Raw genomic sequence first — 16,156 nt, forward strand, 5'->3', positions numbered from 1 at the left:
TTGGCCTTTGACTCTTGCTACATTGGATGCCACTCATCGCGCTCATAAAAAGCAAGCTGATAAGAAGCGTACGCAACCTTATCAGTACAAGGAGGGCGATTTGGTCTACTTGTCCACAAAATTCCTTCAGACCACCCAAAAGTCCAAGAAATTGGGACCTAAATATGTCGGTCCTTTTCCCATCCTCAAAATCATCAATCCTGTTTCCGTTCGTTTGCAACTGCCTAAGCATCTCGACCGTGTTAATCCCGTGTTCCACGTTAACCTCATTAAGCCTGTTCGTGTTTCCACTTTACGTCCGCCGGCGACTCCTCCACCTGCTCCTTTGTTGATTGATGGCGAACAACACTTTGAGGTCCGTGAAATCCTAGACTCCCGCAAGCGGCGTAACCGCATCCAGTACTTGGTAGCTTGGAAACATTTTCCCCCCTGCCATACGGGATGGGTTGACAAGTCCCATATTCGTGCTCCGCGACTGCTTCAGAAGTTTTATGCTGCTTATCCTGACAAGCCTTAATTTTCTCTTCCCTTTCCCCCCTTTTTCTCTTCTGTGTTTTGTTGTTTGTCTGTTTGTTTGTGTTTTTTTCGTTTTCCAGGCCTGAACGCCTTTTTCCGGGGGACGGCCAGATGTCAGCTTCTGCTTTGCTGTCGCTTCAGCTGCCATGAAACGGGGAGGGAGGGCATGGTATTTGGGAGGGGTTACTCATTGTGCTGGAGGAAGGTTCTGGAGTTCACCGACTGTTCGGATTGCACATGCGTGGGTGTTTCCCGCCTGGACTAACGGCACCGACATTCCATCTCCGTGATGCCTTTTGAAGTTATCTCACACCTGACACTTGAAAGACTTATGATTGGGCTGGGACTGTGATGCCAAGGGGTGGGGAATGGGCTATTCTATATATCAACTGCTTTCGCGCCTAATTAACCAGACTTCGCTATGCATTGACTTTAACCATTTTTAATTAGTAAAAGTACATTTGATTTCTACGAATGGAGTCTCATTGTCTTTCTTTCCTAATTAATAAATGGAGAGGATCTGACACTTCCACAAATATCTATTATCGGAATAGATGAATACAAAATAGAATAAAAAAGGCCTGTGATCCCAACTAAGCTTGCTGATCCCACAAAGCAATAAGTTGATTATTATGCCTCAGTGAATTCTAAAGAAAAACAGATCAGACAAGAAATTTCCACTGAGGGATATTAATTTAATACTGGGAGGAAAGTAAAAGCCATATGAAAGGCCAACCTCGGAATTTTCTTAAAGTATGAAATCTACAATGAAGGTTGTGTTCAAAGTAATGGTTGTCCAGAGAAGCCAGTGTGGTGGAGATATAATTTGCTTTAATCCTTTAATGGTGGTCAACTGATGAGCAGCTCAAGATGTCAATTAGCTTGAGAAGTATTCAAATTCTCTTTTATTTATAAAATGTATTCTTATTGAACCAATGTAACAGAAAATATGCATACATATAGCAATGGTAAAATAATGTAGCATTAAACATTTATAAAATGTAGCAAGAAAAACATTTGGAAATTATAAGCAAAAGAATTTAATAATTTAACAAGATTGATTTAAAAGTTCTCTCCCTTACCCCTTCGTCATAAAAAAAGACCATAAAGTTAAACTTTTAGAAGAGGCCATTTAGGTCAAGGAGTCCAACTCCCTATCCAGTATAAAAAAATAAATTAATACATCACTTGTCTGACTTCCACTTGTATCTCCTCCAAATATCTGTTTCTACTCTCAAACTGAACTGTTTAGGGTTTCCCCTATAACATTCCATTAAGAGTCTGTCTTCCTTGAATATTCCATCCAGCGTTCTGTAATGCAACATGTACACAACATGTCAGAGGATGCTTTGCTTGGCCGAAATAAAAACATACAATGTCCATAGCATTCTCACAATATGTCAAGGAAGTCAATAAAAATGTAAACTTTGTGTATCAAGACTTATTATTGATAAAATGACTACACTTTTCAAGTGCTTACAGATGGATCCATTTATAACCTTCTCTAGAATCTTCCCAGATCAGTCTGATTGATCTCTACTTTGCTGGTCTTCTTTTCCCCAATTTCTGAAGATCATGATATTTATTCTCACCTAATTATATAATATTTTAAAACTCTCCAGATTTTTCAAGACTAAAGATAAAAGTTCAAGATAAAAATTCAGTCAAACAATTATCTGATTCTTTCAGAACTCCAGAATGCAATTCATCTGGCCCTTGAGATTTAACCTGAAAGTAAACAGATAGCCCTTTATTATTTTTTATCAATTTCAGGATTCAATCCTGTCATTCCTCCTGTTTTTCAGCACTTCCTGGTACTAAACATACATTTTTGTTGAGGTACACTGAATAATATAGTGGTATCTCGGTACTCGGTTCTGGGAGGCATGATGAGTGCCAAAATGATGAGTACTGAACAAATTTTTCTGATAAGGAAAAATGTTGTTGAGTCACAAGGCAGTCAACACTGGGAAGTTCTAGCTTGTGTGTTGCCTACCAAATTTGATGAGTTTCAAAACAGTTGAGTATCAAGGTACCACTGTAGTTAAGTTACTCTCTTTTCTTTCCCGTTAAGATTTTGCTGAAATACTTATTCTGAGAAGCTGATCAACACTGATTAGTTAATTGCTTGCTGGCCATAAAGAAAGATTATGACTTAGACTTTCAGACTTTATTTTTTATATTTGGTCTCAAGAGTTGGGTTTCCAATGTCACAATCAATACCATGACCTCATTCAAGGTTATGCTAGCTTCCTTCATTTTCCAAATAGCACCTTAAGAATATCAGAAAAGTCTTGCTTTTATTTTTCAGTGTGACCCATCAGATGCCTTTGAGATGTATTTAATCTTCTTGAAACCCATCCAGATTTGTAACTATCACAACATATTGTGGTAATGAATTGTACAAATTAATCATGCAGTATTAAGAACATACCCTTTTCCAGAATCAATGTCAGTTTTTTGTTTGATATGAGTATTAACCACTGCTGTCTTGATATTGAAACTGAATGTGCTTTTCCATTGCCATAAAACCTAGACCAGAAACAATGGATATAAGTTGCAGAACTTTAGTTTTCATTTAAATATAAGGAAAAGCTTCCTGATATTAAGAACTGTACAACAGTTGAAAGGTTGTGTTCTCGATCTTTGGAGATTTTTAGGAAGAAACTGGACAGCCAACATTCAAACATTGGTTAATTGGATTTCTTGTACATTGTGGAGGCTTTAAAAGATGCTTCCTTCCAACTCCACATTTCTATAATTCAATGCATGGCATCCAAATGATTCTTTCATTCATATCTGCAGGAATTAGGGTTGGACTTCTTACCATTACTTCTGCCTTTGAATTAACTTATGGTGGCATAGGATTGCAGAGCTCCAACTGTTTACATAGAGGATTTGAGTAAATCTTTGGGCCAGTTTTATTATCTTTGGGGATGATAGTTAGCAATGAAATTGGAGATTTCCTTCTATTTTGGTTCTGGGAGGAAATAAATCGTTAGCTAACTTATGAAAGGATTTATTGGGATGGGGCTTCCCATTCTCCTGTTCTCTTTTCTAGTGTTTTTTGAATGGTAAAAGAATTTTGAATTTTGCCCTTTATACAAGTTGTGTTGTTTTTAAATTTAGCTTATCCTACCGGTGGATGAAATATGGATTGTCTTTGCCTAAAGAAAATAGGTAGAAAGGAATATGAAGATGTTGGATAGCCATTTGTCTGAAACGGTATATGGTTTCCTGCCTAGGCAGGGGGTTGGACTAGAAGACCTCCAAGGTCACTTCCAACTCTGCTATTGTACTGTACTGTATTGTATTGTATTGATCAGCTGTTTGCAAGGAGTATAAATCCTTCCCTTCCTCACCATCCAGTCAGAGTTGAAGAAGCTTCTCAAATGAGAAATGAAATGCTTTCAAAAAACAAACAAACAGAAAGTCCAGTGGCCTCCTGAAAAAGCACCTTTGGGACAACTAGGGCCTGTATGACTGAGAATCCCCATAGACCTGTAGTTAAGATGAAAAGAGTATGGTTCTACATTTAGGCAAGAAAAACGAAATGCACAGGTACAGCATAGGTGGTACCTTGCTCAATAGTAGTAACTGTGAGAGGGATCTTGGAGTCCTAGTTAACAACTATTTAAATATGAGCCAGCAGTGTGCAGCAGCTGCCAAAAAAGCCAACACAGTTCTAGGCTACATAAACAGAGGGATAGAATCAAGATCACGTGAAGAGTTAATACCAGTTTATAATGCGTTGGTAAAGCCACACTGCATTCAGTTTTAGTCACCACGATGTAAAAAATATGCTGAGACTCTAGAAAGGGTGCAGAGAAAAGCAACAAAGAGGATTAGGGGACTGGAGGCTAAAACATACAATGAACAGTTGCAGGAACTGCGTATGTCTAGTTTAATGAAAGGAAGAACTAGGGGAGACGTGATAGCAATGTTCCAATATCTCAGGGGTTGCCACAAAGAAGAGGGAGTCAAACTATTCTCCAAGGCACCTGAGGGTAGAACAAGAAGCAATGGGTAAAACTAGGAGAGAAGCAACTTAGAACTGAGGAGAAATTTCCTGACAGTTAGAACAATTAATCAGTGGAACAGCTTGCCTCCAGAAATTGTGAATGCCCCAACACTGGAAGTCTTTAAGAAGATGTTGGATAGCCATTTGTCTGAAACGGTATAGGGTTTCCTGCCTAGGCAGGGGGTTGGACTAGAAGACCTCCAAGGTCCCTTCCAACTCTGCTATTGTATTTTATTTTATTTTGGTTAGAAGGCTCTTTAGTTTCTTCCTGTGATAGTTTCCCTTCCTCTTAATCAAAATATTGAGAATTTAGACCTATTCGAAGATGACTTGCATGCTTAAAAAATTATTCTCCTGTTGACTGCTTGAGTTATGGAAGCAGAGTTTTTCTTTCTTGTTCATCTTCCTTCAAGTTGAAAGTCTCTGATAGAAATGAGGAGACTTGGAATTACAATACTACATATACTTTATGGAACGAGTAGCAATAGGAATAGGATCCACATCTTCTATCCCTTTCTTTCTTATGTCTTGTCCTGCTTCCATGATCCATATCCATGTGAGAAGTACCAATTACTATAAGTTTGATGACTACAACTATGTTCAGTGATGTCCCTTCGGATTTATTAACTCACAAACTCCATCTAATATAATGCCTCTTCTGAAAGAAAAGGCCAAATGGTGCATTAATTAGCATTTTCCTCTAATGGGTCCTCTGTATCTGATTGGAGGTGCTGAGTTTCTCACTACTAAATGCCATTGGACCCGAATGCTGCAAAGACCTAGCAGATGTGGGAAGTTTCCAGAAAAAAAGTATTCCCATTTTTACCTCCAGAAAATGTCCAAAAATGGGCTAAAATTTCTCTACCAACATATCAGATTTCAATGCTGCAATTTAAGGATGCTGGGGCACTACATGTAGTTGCAAACTCATATAAGAGGCAAATTGCAATGATATGTTATTTTGACATCAAATAAAAACCAAGAAGGAAATCCTACCACATTTATGTTTTCCCCCATTAGCTTTTGTTTTCCTGGGTTATACTTTTAGGGGTTTAGTCAGGCAAGATTTAGTCAGGTAACAGCCTCACCTTCCTCCACTGCAACTTTTCACTCCTAGTTGAACGCATCTACAGTACAGGAAGAAATTAAGCAAGATAAGCCAACTAAGGGTTTGAGTTGAGTTGTTCTCTCTTTAGATCTGCATTAAGACAAGCACTTTATAGCCACTTTTTCTGCAATAAGAATTAATGTTTTTCCCCAGAAACTTCCATTAAACCCTCTTGGAAATTTGAATGAAATGCTTTGTCAATTCTGCCTACTTTCAATTTTTCTGGAGGACATACTACAAAGCCAGTTTCAGGAAGTGATTCAAGTAAAATGTCAGATGAGGTCAGAGTATTGGATTGTGAAATACTTCTTGTATTTGGTCTTACTATTTTCACTCTAGTAAACCAACTTCAATAAATAGAAATAGCCATATAGGTTAAAAATATATATTTTTGCACAGATGTTTTTCATGTTTTGGACAGACCTTGGCAATAACTAGAGTTGGAAATCTTACAATGGAAGTGCATTAAGTGAGATAAATTCAAAACAGTAAAAAGGCTTGGAAGAATCATCCAAAACAGATATGCTTAAAATGTAGTATACTGACCTAGTTGATAAATGAATGCCACAGAGAAACAGAAAACAAACTAAGGTCTAGCCTTAAATTATATATAATGAAATTCATATGCGTTGTTGATTGTCTTGGGAAGAATCTCGACTGGTTAAAGATTAAAGCCCAAATCTTTAAAAAAATTCAAATCAATGGGGATGGCAGTTCTATATACATTTGTTACTGTAGAAATATACTTTTATTAACAACCAAAAAAATCTGACGGCTTTAAAAGTAATAATGTATACAAGCAGCTCCCCACCTTCCATCCACCAAAAGTGAGCCATACTACACATGGGTACTTGATGCAATGGCCAAATGCAAAAGAGAATAGGTTTCTAAATCCTTATGTAAAGACCGAGTTCCAGCAGGTGAAGACTGGATGACAGGTTACCCAATTGGAAGGTACTCAAGACCTGTGTCTTGTTTTTGCATTTAGTGAGGTTGATCTGGGATAGCACATTAAGTTTGAGACTGGGGCGTATGCTTTTTGTACCATAAACCCATTGGTGGAGATGGCCCTTGAGCCTTCTTTCAGCAATTGGTTTATGCTTCCATCTAGAGGTTAGATGATCATATATCTGAGGGGTCCTTTGTGCTATCTGAGCTTGCTTGTTTTCTTGCAGATGTTTCATTACCTAAGCATCTGATGAGGTTACCTGGTTTGTATACTGAAATGTCTGCAAGAAAGCAAAAAAGCTCAGAGAGCACCAAGGACCCCTCATGTCAACCTCAAGCTACAAATAATCTTCTTTATTAGTATCATCTATCTATCTATCTATCTATCTATCTATCTATCTATCTATCTATCTATCTATCTATCATCTATCTAATCATCTTTTTAGGTTTTCCTTGTGTATATGTATTTCCTTTCTTCTACGTTTCTTCAACATATCCTCCCTAACAGTTAACCTTCTAACCAAAATGGTGCTTGCTATAGGACCATGGTTTTTCTATAGTACAAAAACCACCCTAACCATTTGGAACTTGTATATTTAGCTGCCAACAAGTGTGGAATCCTGGACTCACAACATCCAATGAGAAAAAGACATAAAAAACATGTAACCCAAGAAACATATACACTGATATAAGTTCTGCAACTGGCTCCATCCAAACACTCCATGACTCAAGTCAAGTACTATATTTATACAAAAGAAAAACAGTCCTCAATTTAAGCTGATCCCTTCCCTCCAAAAGGGAGATTGAAAAACAAAATAAATGTATCTCCATTGCCATTTAAGTGATTATCCAATTATAAAAGTAATTATTTAGGGAAAAACTAATCTTTTAGATGTATGCTATATTCTGCAGGCTGTGGAACCATTCCAACTTTTGCTGGTATGGTCAAACAGTTGATATTTCTATGCTTATCCGCCTTCAGAAGAACATGTGCACGGCACATAAATAGAGAACAGAGAAGTTTAAAGATATTCACCTGCATTCATAAGATTGAGGAGATAAGAAAAGCTCTATCAAATTAGATCAAAAGCACAACTAGACCAGTACGATGTGTCCCTCAATAATCAGCCAGTTGTTCTAAGAGACCTACATGCATGGCATAATAATAGTAATAAATAATGCCATTGCTTTTCAGCTTTTGATATTTTTAAGTATCTCTCCTCTGAATCAGGAAGTTCCATATAATCAAAATAATTTGCCTTATCCTTCCGGAATTTATTTTATTTAATTTTAAAGCTATCAATTACCATCATAACTCCTTGGGACAGTAAATTGCATACATCGTTTAGAAAGGCTGATTCTAAGGCGATACCTAGACAACTAAAATACTCTTGGTTAGGAAGGGCCTGTCAAGATTATGAAGGCCAATAAATAAAGCAGTCATCCATCCTCCACCATTCAAGTGGGCATAGTTTGGTATGTACACAATGAAAACTACACATTTTGGTGAAATATTTGCCAGGCTACTCAGACAGGCTAATATTGTAGTCTTTGGAAAAGACTTATTACTAAAGTGATTGTGCAGGATCTTTTACATCACTCTTTGCATTATTATAGAGTTGCACTTTTTCAGTTTCTGACCATTTCTAAAAATAATTATGGGAATAGTTGAGCTACTGCCTCAACTTTGCTTATTTGGCAAAATACCCAGTGTCCTGTTAAGAACCTTTTATTTTAGGGCACTGAGCAAGCAAAATGCATATTCACACTACTGAATGCAAGCTGTGCCCTTGACCTACACAGGATGAGAATTCTTCATGAGAAGATTTGCCAGATTCTTACATCCTCTCCATATAAGGAAAGGTATGTTAATTAATTTAAATTCACTGCTGGATCTCATACTCATATTTTGAATCTTACCAATACAGATAATACATACTTGTGCAAATACTGCATCTGAAAAGATAGTGCAGAGATGTAACAAAGAGCCCCTGCTATAATTTTAAAAGAATACAGAGGGAAGTAGAAACCATCTGGGGAGAAAAACAAAACAAAACAAAACCAAACCAGATATATGGAAGCTGAAAAACAAGGAAGATGTCATCTCTTATCACAGCATACAGAAAAATCTACACACAAGCAAGGCATTATTTTCATAAACTAAGTATAGTAGAATGAATGAAAAATCTCTGGCAGCATAAACACTGATAAATCTTCATATTTTAGGATGGTTTGGCCCTTATCCAAAAATAAGTTATTCCTTCTCCAAAGAAACAAGAACAGAAAAAGTGTCATGCTATTCAGAAGCATGATATGGATGCTAGTGAAAACAAATACTGGGTTATCTGCCAGCAGAATCTGTGATGAACCTGCAAAGCAGGTGAAGTTCTTCCAACATAATGAGATGAGCTTCATGAATAGTCTAAAAATACAGCCAGATGAACAGTGGCAGCAGTAGAGGCCCCCCGAGGAGCAGGGAGTCTGAAGATCTAACAGAACTTTAATTTGCTCCATCTAGAGCAAAGAGAGATCACAATACTTTGACGTTATAGCAGCACCAACAATAGACAAACCTTGGATGAACTGAGACCCTGCAGAGGGGCCATAGCTGGCCCAAGGTCAGGCTAAATGCAGTACTAATGAAAGCATCCCACCAGGCTTGTTGAAAGGCTAGGCTCCACTGTGCGCATTGATATATTTATTGTATTTTTTTGTTTTTTGATATTAAAAAAATAATGCCTTATACATTCAAACACTGTGGCCTCTGGCCTGGCTCCTGTTCCCACTTGGCACAAATTTGTTTTGTTTCACAAGCCGATTTTTCTTCTCTCCTCTGATGTTTTATCTCCAGCAAAACATCTTCCGGCAGTTCCAAATGAGGGCCCGGCCCTCTTAAACCAAGAGCTGCTGTTCCCCTGCTGGCCCTGGCTTAGGCAGACAAAGCAAGCCAGGGAGAGGATCCAAGGGCATCTTTTAGAAGCTGTGACTCTTGCTAAACACCTCTTGCTGCCCTTGTCCTTAGCTGGATACACCTGGCTATGCTCTCCAGCACAGTTGCTGAGCTTTTTCTTCAGATTCCACTGGTGAGGTCTGTGATTACTCGAGCTTTTACCAGTTTCCGTAGGAATTCCTTCTCTCGCTGGATGTTGTGTGTCCAGGACTACATAAAGGGGGAGAAGGGAGAGGGGTAAAGGAAGAGAGAAAAAAAGACTCACTCTTCAAGTAGTATACATAACACTGTGAGTATACAGTCCAAGTCAAGAGGTTGTCCTAGACAAGTCTTCCATCAAATAGACAAAAATATTATTATATTTCTGACCACAATACAAATTTCTCCCTCTCTATACACATTCATGATACATATAGTTGCCAGAGGAATTAATTATCTTAATACATCTAAGGCAGCCTTTACCAACCTGATGTGCTAGACCCGTGATGGCAAACCTATGGCACGCATACCACAGGTGGCGCACGGAGCCCTCTCTGCAGGCACATGAGCCATCGCCCCAGCTCAGCTCCACCGCACATATGCGCGCTGCCTCCTGCCAGCCAACTGATTTTTGGGCCTCTGCCGTGCATACACTGGGGCGGGGCAAATGTGGGAGACATGCGTGCATATGCAGGGGGAGTGCGGGCAGTGCAGCATGCTCCCCTGAAGCCCATTTTTGGTCCCAGGAGGCTTCAGGGAGGCCTGCTAGGCCCAAAAAAGGTTGCAATGGGTGTGTGGCGCACCTTCCTGTGGCCTGCATTTGGTCCCAGGAGCCTGCAGGGAGGCCTGCTAGGCCCAAAATGAGGCGCGGTCACATGGTCATGTGAGGGTGGGGTGTCGTGTGTGCATTGCATTATTGGTGTGGGCCTCCCCACGCAGGTTGTCTTGCGCACACGGACACTTTCAGCAGGCGACAACAAAAAGGTTAGCCATCACTGTGCTATAGTTCTCATCATTTTTATTCAAAATATCCGTTGCTTGTTGGCTGGGAGCGATGAGAAGTTAGTCTACTATATTTGAAAAGTAAAAGATCGGGGAAGGCTAGTCTAGGAACAGCTTGATATAATATTTTAGCTAATGGGGTCATATAGAATATATTATATAATATCTGAAATACTAGTTACCTTGTTTCTATAGGATAGCATTAAAATGAAAAACAATGAAAAATTTCCCTTCAATAAGTGAGTGGGAAGAAGTGTCATATTGTTTTGTACTTTATATAGTGTAGAAAAGAATGACCTGACCTGAAAGAACTCAAATAATTTAAGTGTAGATATTTAATGTGAGAATATGAAATTGTGATTCATTTTCAGAGCTATCAACAGCTACTTTTGTTTATAGAAATTAATTGCAGAACTTGGCTTTTGTAAGAAAATATCCATATAAAGAAAATATCCATCCACATTTTCTTGATTTTTCCTGTATATAAACATTGAGGCGTTTCATAAAGAACTTTCCAGTGTACACTCTGTTTCCCATCTCATTTTACTACAAGGAGTGCTGCATTCCTTTCTTCATCCATTTCTGGTACAGATTCATGTTGTAGGAAAAGAAATCACATCAAAGTCTTCAGCTATGGAACTTCCCCAAACAACTGCTTAGTCAAGACAGGATACAGTGCCTGCCCACTGATATGTCAGGTTTTGTCACTGATTGACAAGCTAAGGAAGATGCAGAGCACAGAAACAGCTCCGGATAGGAGGAGGAGGAGGAGGAGGAGAGGGAATAAATAGCAGGGGAAAGAGAAAAGAGAAAAGAGAAAGAAAACATGTCTGCTGGGTGCACATTAAAAAAGAAATCGGAGAGATGGTGAGTGCTGTACATTCAGGGTTGGGGAGAGAAGTTTTTTAATTACATTTGCAGCCTCTACAATTTTTTAAGCTATTGTAGTGAAGTTTTTCTCATGCTATTAGATTTGGACTGCAAAAGTTCAGCTGACTACTAAACAGCAGTTGCCATTTGATGCAGTTGTTCTAATTTTTCATTATTTTGTTAGATTTCTCGACAAATCTAATTTTCTCTATGAATTAGGAGCTTGACCTCCAAAAGCTACTAATATAAAAATGGGATTCAAAAGAATTCAATTTCAGAGAGTATGGTACCTGTTGGAATAAATATAAAGATCTTTCCTAGAATTTAATGCTTTAAACTTGCTTTAGTTGTTTATTTATGCAGGGTAGCCTAGACGCTTGTCATTTCCTAGAAGCTTGATCCAAAGATTTTTTGGATTGATTAGTGCAACATCTTAGACTACTCCATAGCTATGTCTTTAAATAGATGAAACAGAAATCCGCATCCATTTTATTTATAAAGTATACAAAATATGTAAATGTGGCTAATAGTCCTTAATCCCCAGACCTTCTTTTCTGATCTTGAGCTTCTTCTCATGCCCTTAATAGTCTTCTTTATTCCACATATGTTTCCAACTACTATAAACTTTCATTTATAGAAACAACTAATACATATTTTTCCTTATAAGAAAGACCAGAAGGGAATTATCCCCAAGCTAAGCAAATAATTTCCTTTTCCCCCAAGTGGCTTGAATTTTTACCATTTTAAAGCCCCTCTGCCCACTTCTAATTTCTGCATTTGCACCCCTAAATCTTGCATTAGCTAATGACTCTATCTCTGTAAGTAATATCATTAGCTTCTTTTAGGGTACTAGAAATCAAACAGAAACTGACCATGAGAATTGCATCTAATAGGTTTAATCATGCAGAATATTTCAGACATGGTTAATATGGGGCCATAAAGACAAGTTAATCACTATCTCGTGCCAGGGCTGGCAGAGAGTAGCAATAGAGGCAGAGTTTGATCACCAGGTTAAATGCTGAATTCTCTGGAAGATTAAAAAAATCACCTAAATTCATTTTTTGGGGTGGGGGTGGGAATAAACCTGCCTGAGATACTTATACTAATCATAACACTTGGAAGATGTTAAAATCTAGGTGAATTTCTGAGATAAGCTTTTTAGACGTAGGCTTCAATTTTTTTCAGTCATTATATAGACTCAAATGTTTTAGAAACAGATATTTTGTCTTAGATTTGCTTTTAAAAAAAATACTGTTCTTTCAAATGCAACATGCAGGATTATAGCATCTCATTATATCCCCTGTGCCCCAACAGCTTGGTATCATTATATTTGTATGAATATATAGTTAAAAACTATATATTGTATGCCACTGTGCAATTGTAGCAAAGCTATTAATTTTGAGGCTAAATGTCTGCTGCTCTATATATAATTAAATGGTACTATCGCGAAAGGTGAAAAAATTCCCAAAGGGCAATTAAAGTAGACAGGCATCTTGTTCAATTGATAAGAGACTGACAGCCGGAAAGTGAATGCTGAGCTATTTCTAATAGACACTGGGACCACGTTTAGAAAAGTTGCATACAACTATTATTGTTATCCATGAGTCCTTCAGCTTCCACATCACATCCATTTATGATGGCTACAGAAATGTTTTCTTTCTGCCATTGTAAACTATAAGCAGTTATCTCTTCTCTGCATTATGCATCAGTGGCACATTGCCTAACTGGCTTTTAGGTCCATGTTAAAGATAGAAGACTAGACCACTGTCACACCTGTATTACCTTGAACGGCTATGTGGTTTGCCAAGCTATTAAAAACAAAACAAACCAAGTACATGTCATTCATTAATGATCATGACTTTGGAGTAAATTCTCACCATGCAAATAAATGCAACTGATACTTTAGTTCCTGAAAATGTTCCCAGCTTTTGTAAAGCCATAGCAATCCAGATGGAAAAGAGCAACACAGTCTGCAACACAAACTGAAGATTTCCATTCCTAGTAAAAACAATAGTTTATTGAAAACAAAAACAATGCACCAAAGACAAATTCCTTGTGTGTCCAATCACACTTGGCCAATAAAGAATTCTATTCTACTCTATTCTGTCCTGTCCTGTCCTATTCTATTCTATACAGGACTAAGGAACCAAATGAAATTGCCCTTTGGAGAAACCAAATATGATGTAGGAAAATGTACAAAAGAGACTATGGAAGTTTTTTTTTTTACAAAGGAAACCAACAATCAAAAGCTTTTCAAACATTTCTTGTTTTTTTGTTATTATATGTGCATTTGGTAATCTGTTATTGAACTCAAGAAACTGAATTTACATAATACTCCGCCCTCTCCTATTTTCCCAAGCACCATCCTTTGAGGTGAGTTAAGTTAAGAGAGAGTGATTGACCCAGTCACCCAGCCAGCTTTCATGCCTAAGGCAAGACCAGAACTCAGTCTCTTTGTTTCCAGGCCATCACCTTTAACATTACACCAAACTGGCTCATACCCATGAATAATTGCCCCATGTTCCCTTAACTCAATGTCGTCATGCTCAATATCACTGTTCTCCATTATGGTCTTATTGCACCTGATGGACTCTAGACAGGATAAAAGTTATTGTCATCACAATGTCCCGACTATCCAAAGAACACACATTCAAAACTCCTATGGAACAACCAGAGCTACCCTGTTGCAAAAATAATATCCCCAGAAAACCTCTGATTATTATTATTATTAAAGAATTGTATCACAGCGGCCAGTTGTTTCGCCGGATTTGGCATTGGTTACTAGTCGGGCCCCACCCAGGGGCCTAGGACGTTGTAACGTATTTTCGTAATATGCGTGCAGATCCAAGCAGTGCGGCTTTTTGCATTTGACTGATGGTGATTTTGTCAATTTTTAACTGTTTTAAATGTAATTCCAGTGCTTTTGGAATAGCACCCAGTGTGCCAATTACCACTGGAATGACCACTGCTGGTTTGTGCCATAATCGTTGAATTTCGATTTTTAAGTCCTGATATTTCGCAATTTTTTCATGTTCCTTCTCGGCGACCCTGCTATCACCTGGTATTGCGATGTCTATGATTGTAACCTTATTTTTCTCAACCAGTGTGATGTCTGGTGTATTATGCGCCAGTATTTTGTCCATTTGTATGCAAAAATCCCACAAGATCTTGACCATCTGATTTTCGGTGACTTTTTCAGGCTTATGTTCCCACCAGTTTGTTGCTGTTTTAATATTATAATTTTTGCACAAATTCCAATGGATCATTTGTGCTACTGAATTGTGCCGCAATTTATAATCAGTCTGCGTGATTTTTTTACAGCAGCTGAGTATGTGATCAACAGTTTCATCAGCTTCTTTGCAAAGTCTGCATTTGGCATCATCAGAGAATTTTTCGATTTTGGCCTTAATGGCATTTGTGCGGATAGCTTGTTCTTGCGCACCCAGGATTAGTGACTCTGTTTCTTTCTTTAATGTACCTGCTGTTAACCATAACCAAGTTTTTTCACTGTCCACTTTATCTTTTATTTTTTCCAGAAATTGGCCATGCAATGCTTTGTTCTGCCAACTCTCCATTCTTGATTTTATCACATGTTTTCTGTATTCTTGTTTCGTCTGTTGGACCTTCACTAGATTTTTGTTCTTTACTTCGATTAATAGATGTTCTTGACTTTTTTTTTAAATAATCAGCCAGTGCATGTTTTTCTTCTTCAACTATTTGCTTCACTTGAAATAATCCTCTGCCACCTGATTTTCGGGGCAGATATAGTCTATCAGTATCACCACGTGGATGTAAACTGTAGTGCATTGTCATTAGTTTCCTGGTTTTTCGGTCCAAAATGTCCAAATCAGCTTGTGTCCAGTTAACTATACCAGCTGTGTATCTTATAACTGGTATTGCCCAGGTATTGATGGCCTTGATTGTATTTCCACCATTCAATTTAGATTTCAAAATTTTCCTAACTATGTTGGTGTACTCTCCCCTGACAATAGTTTTTACTTCTCCATGTTTGATGTTATCCAACTGCAGAATGCCTTAATATTTGTAGGCTTCATTTTCATTCCATTTAATTAGTTGGCCATTGGGCATTTCAATTCCCTCACATGTAGTGATTTTGCCCCTTTTTATGGATACAGTGGCACATTTTTCCATGCCAAACTGCATTGAAATATTGGTGCTGAATACTCAGACTGTGTTTGTCAATGATTGGATTTCTATTTCTGACTTTCCATAGAGTTTCAAATCATCCATATATAATAAATGAGAAATTTTTTCAGCTTCTTTGGCTGTTTGGTAGCCTAATTTCATTTTTTTTAAGATTACTGATAGTGGGATCATTGCGATGATGAAGAGAAGAGGTGAAAGTGAATCACCCTGGAAAATCCCTTGCTTGATATTAACCATTCTGTAGTTCTCATTCCCTACTGCCAACTCAGTTCTCCATTGTTTCATCGCCTTTTCAGTAAAGGATGTAATATTTTTGCTAATGCCAGTTGTTGTTGTTGTTGTTGTTGTTGTTACTACTATTGTCCTTGGACCTTGAAGCAACACACTTTTAGCCTCTCCTTTGTTTTTCCCTCTCTTCCAGTCTCTCATTTTCTGAGGAACTCTGAACAGCTTTCAGTTGCACAACAAACTTTCTGAGAAATCTGAAGAGAGGGTGGAAAGAAGAAAGGTATGTTTCTTCCAGCAAAAATGTTCCGTGTGGTGCAAAAGTTTTCTTTTTTGTCTCCAGGGATCAAGATATAATTTCCGCAGAATT

General features: G+C 38.0%; 1 protein-coding gene across 3 annotated transcripts in view; it reads right to left on the minus strand.

Annotated features, from left to right (window-relative positions):
- Positions 1-1,393: 1,393 nt before the first annotated feature.
- Positions 1,394-16,156, minus strand: part of ST3GAL3 (ST3 beta-galactoside alpha-2,3-sialyltransferase 3) — a 252,211-nt gene continuing 237,448 nt past the window's right edge. For 2 of the 3 annotated variants that reach the window (XM_087719814.1, XM_087719813.1), the window contains one exon: positions 1,394-9,753. In XM_087719814.1, coding sequence (XP_087575940.1) covers positions 9,664-9,753 — 90 coding nt within the window. In that variant the 3' untranslated portion in view covers positions 1,394-9,663. The remainder of the gene's footprint in view (positions 9,754-16,156) is intronic. The other variant, XR_015697283.1, reaches the window with a different exon arrangement.

Source organism: Thamnophis sirtalis, unplaced genomic scaffold, assembly GCF_051295495.1.
Source record: "Thamnophis sirtalis isolate CommonGarterSnake01/CBP01778 unplaced genomic scaffold, rThaSir2_p1.2 scaffold_7, whole genome shotgun sequence".
In the NCBI taxonomy this organism is placed as follows: domain Eukaryota; kingdom Metazoa; phylum Chordata; class Lepidosauria; order Squamata; family Natricidae; genus Thamnophis; species Thamnophis sirtalis.